The sequence below is a fragment of the Cyprinodon variegatus genome, unplaced genomic scaffold (genome assembly GCF_000732505.1).
Source record: "Cyprinodon variegatus isolate N-32 unplaced genomic scaffold, C_variegatus-1.0 Scaffold813, whole genome shotgun sequence".
Classification (NCBI taxonomy): Eukaryota; Metazoa; Chordata; class Actinopteri; order Cyprinodontiformes; family Cyprinodontidae; genus Cyprinodon; species Cyprinodon variegatus.
The window spans coordinates 68969-71644 of NW_015151266.1; the positions used below are offsets into that span (position 1 = coordinate 68969).

General features: G+C 39.1%; 1 protein-coding gene across 1 annotated transcript in view; it reads left to right on the forward strand.

Annotated features, from left to right (window-relative positions):
- The window catches only part of LOC107098823 (glycosyltransferase-like protein LARGE1), a 36653-nt gene that overhangs the window by 14396 nt on the left and 19581 nt on the right, over positions 1-2676 (forward strand). The window contains exons 7-8 of the mRNA XM_015396680.1: positions 2001-2071; positions 2306-2431. Of these exons, the coding sequence (XP_015252166.1) occupies positions 2001-2071; positions 2306-2431 (197 nt within the window). The remainder of the gene's footprint in view (positions 1-2000; positions 2072-2305; positions 2432-2676) is intronic.

A 2676-nucleotide genomic window follows, 5' to 3' on the forward strand; every position in this document is an offset into this window, starting at 1 on the left:
TCCCCTTAAATGAAAATGTACAAGAAAAAAAATAAATAAAAAGCTTCCGACGCACAGCAATACACCCAGGTGTCGGCAGTATTTAAATTTGATCGCCTTATTTCTTCTCACAATTTGTGATATCCGTTTTAATTTATATAAACGATCTCTATGTATAGTTATGGCTCACCATGCAAGCATAAATAACACTCTACTTCTAAATGTCTTTGAGTTTGATCGATGATCAAATTTTGATCTAACATGAAATTGAATGTCTGAGAGGAACCATTATTCAGTGAGTGCATGAGTTCCTCAACCTTTAGGAAAAAATCTTTTTGGTTTCAGGACAACTCCAAAGGATCCCGTTAGCCTCTCTAGTGGTGTCTGCAGAGAAAGAGATTATCAACAGGGGAGAGGAAGTGACACAATAATCCCATTAGGAAGGCCAGCTCTGTCCTATAAACCCCTTAACTGACAGCAGGTGGTGAGGATAGGGCTCCAGCAGAAATGGCATCATTCTTTGACTAAATCTTCAACTTCTATAAAGCATAGAGCTTTTCTGGTTACAGTACTCTACACCTTAAAGGCTCAAAGAAGCGTTGTTTGAGGTTGGTGGAAAATTCCCTCACAACAAAAATGATATTTCTAATGTTTTTCACAAGTGGGCTGTTTAACACTGTGGTATTTAAAAAAGATTCTCTGTTGCTATGAGGTGGTTTGACCTAAAGTTGGACGATACGGCCTGAAGTTATATCATGAAATAAAGTCTTAATACCAAAATAAACAAAATGGTAGCCTGCTAACAATCCCTTCAACAGAATACAAACAAATGACAATTATTTCATTTTATAAAACACCTCAAACATATCATTAAAGAATTATATGCTTTAAAAAATGATTCCACTCGGTTTACTGTGATATTTACATATTGGAGATGTGATTTCACCATCATTAAATGAAGTTGGTTAAAACTCTCAGTCATCCAGGCCATAGTCATTCCAAAAAAGGGTTAGAAAAAAACAATCTACTGGACTTTGTTTCCAAGCTTGAAGACGTTTCTCATGTACATCCAGGAAACTTTTTCAATTCAAAATGTGTGAAATAGCGTAGAGTTCCAGGCTTTATACAGTAGCCCAACAAAGCTGTTTTTTGGCTTTGAAAACATTAAAATTGAAACGGACGAACAGGCCCGCCCCTTAGGAATGGGGGTCGTTTAAATCTTTATTAACCTTCAATACCTGATACTGATCTATGCCTCTGAAAGGGGAGTCGTTGAGGGCATTTTTGGCCTGGCTGACCAGGCAAGATGTTGTGGTCCCCTGCATGGCGATGGGGGTTGAGATGATGGAGGGAAGGGATCGACTCTATCACTGTTTTTTAGGTTTTTGAGAGCTGAAGTCCACCCCCTCTGTTCGAGGTTGGCTTTTCTTTCTTAACATAAATGTAATCCTTCAATTCCCTTTTAAACCGCCTGTCTTCTTTGTCCAAAATGTGCACATTCTGGTCCTCAATAGAATGTCCTTCGTCCATACATGTCCATGTACCACAGAGTCTTGTCCGGAGGAGGTCGCTGTCCCATGTTGGGCTATGCATCTGTGAAGAGGTTGTTTGGTTGTTTTTCAGAGATTATATGTCGCTGGAGTCTTTAAAAACTAAAGAGGACATTCTCCAAAGACAAAGTCCCAGTACATTTCAAACCAAACAAGACCCTTAAACAGACTAGTGCTGCCTAAAGATAAAACCTCAAGACCTAATGAATGGAGGAGTGTGTGCAGTTCAATACAGAGAGAAATGCTCTGATGTTTATATTGGTGAAACCAAACAACCTCTCCACAGACGCATGGCCCAACACATTTTGGACAAAGAAGACGGGTGGTTTGAAAGGAGTCTAAAGGAAGCTATTTATGTTAAGAAAGAAAAACCAACCTTAAACAGAGGGGGGGGGGACTCTCAAAAACCTACAATGCTGCGATGGAGTTAATTCCGTCCCGCTATCATCTCAACCCCCCTCCCCATGCAAGGGACCAAAACATCTCCCCAGGTCAGCCAGGCCAACAATTCCCCTAACGACTCCCCCCACAAACAGGGCTTTGTTGGGCTACTAAAGCTTGGAACTCAAGGCTAATTCTAACATTTTTAATTGAAAAAGCTTCCTAGATGGGAAGAGAAACGTTTTCAAGCTTGGAAACAAAGTAAAGAGGATTGTCTTGTTTTGTTTTTTTACCTTTTTGGAATTAAATGAAGTTGTATTACAATATTTGTTGATAATTAACTAATTTGACCTCTCTGTTCTCTAACCTTTTCATTGTGGACTTTTGGCCTTTAGGACATCTTTAATGCGGTGATCAAGCAGAACCCATTCCTTGTTTACCAACTTCCCTGCTTTTGGAACGTCCAGCTTTCAGACCACACTCGCTCAGAAAAATGCTACAAGGATGTTTCAGACCTGAAGGTGAGTTCCAGTTTTTAGGTTCACCAATCAGCCTTTGCAATGATTAACAACAAGTGTTAGACGTACAGTGAGGATAATAAGTATTAGAACACCCTGCTATTTTGCAAGTTCTTTCACTTAGAAACCATGGAGGAGCCTAAAATTGTTATTGTAGGTTTATAAATCACAATGTGTTGCTTTTTAACTATTAATTTGTATGATACAGCTGCAAATAAGTATTTGAACACCTGAGAAAATCAAGGTTA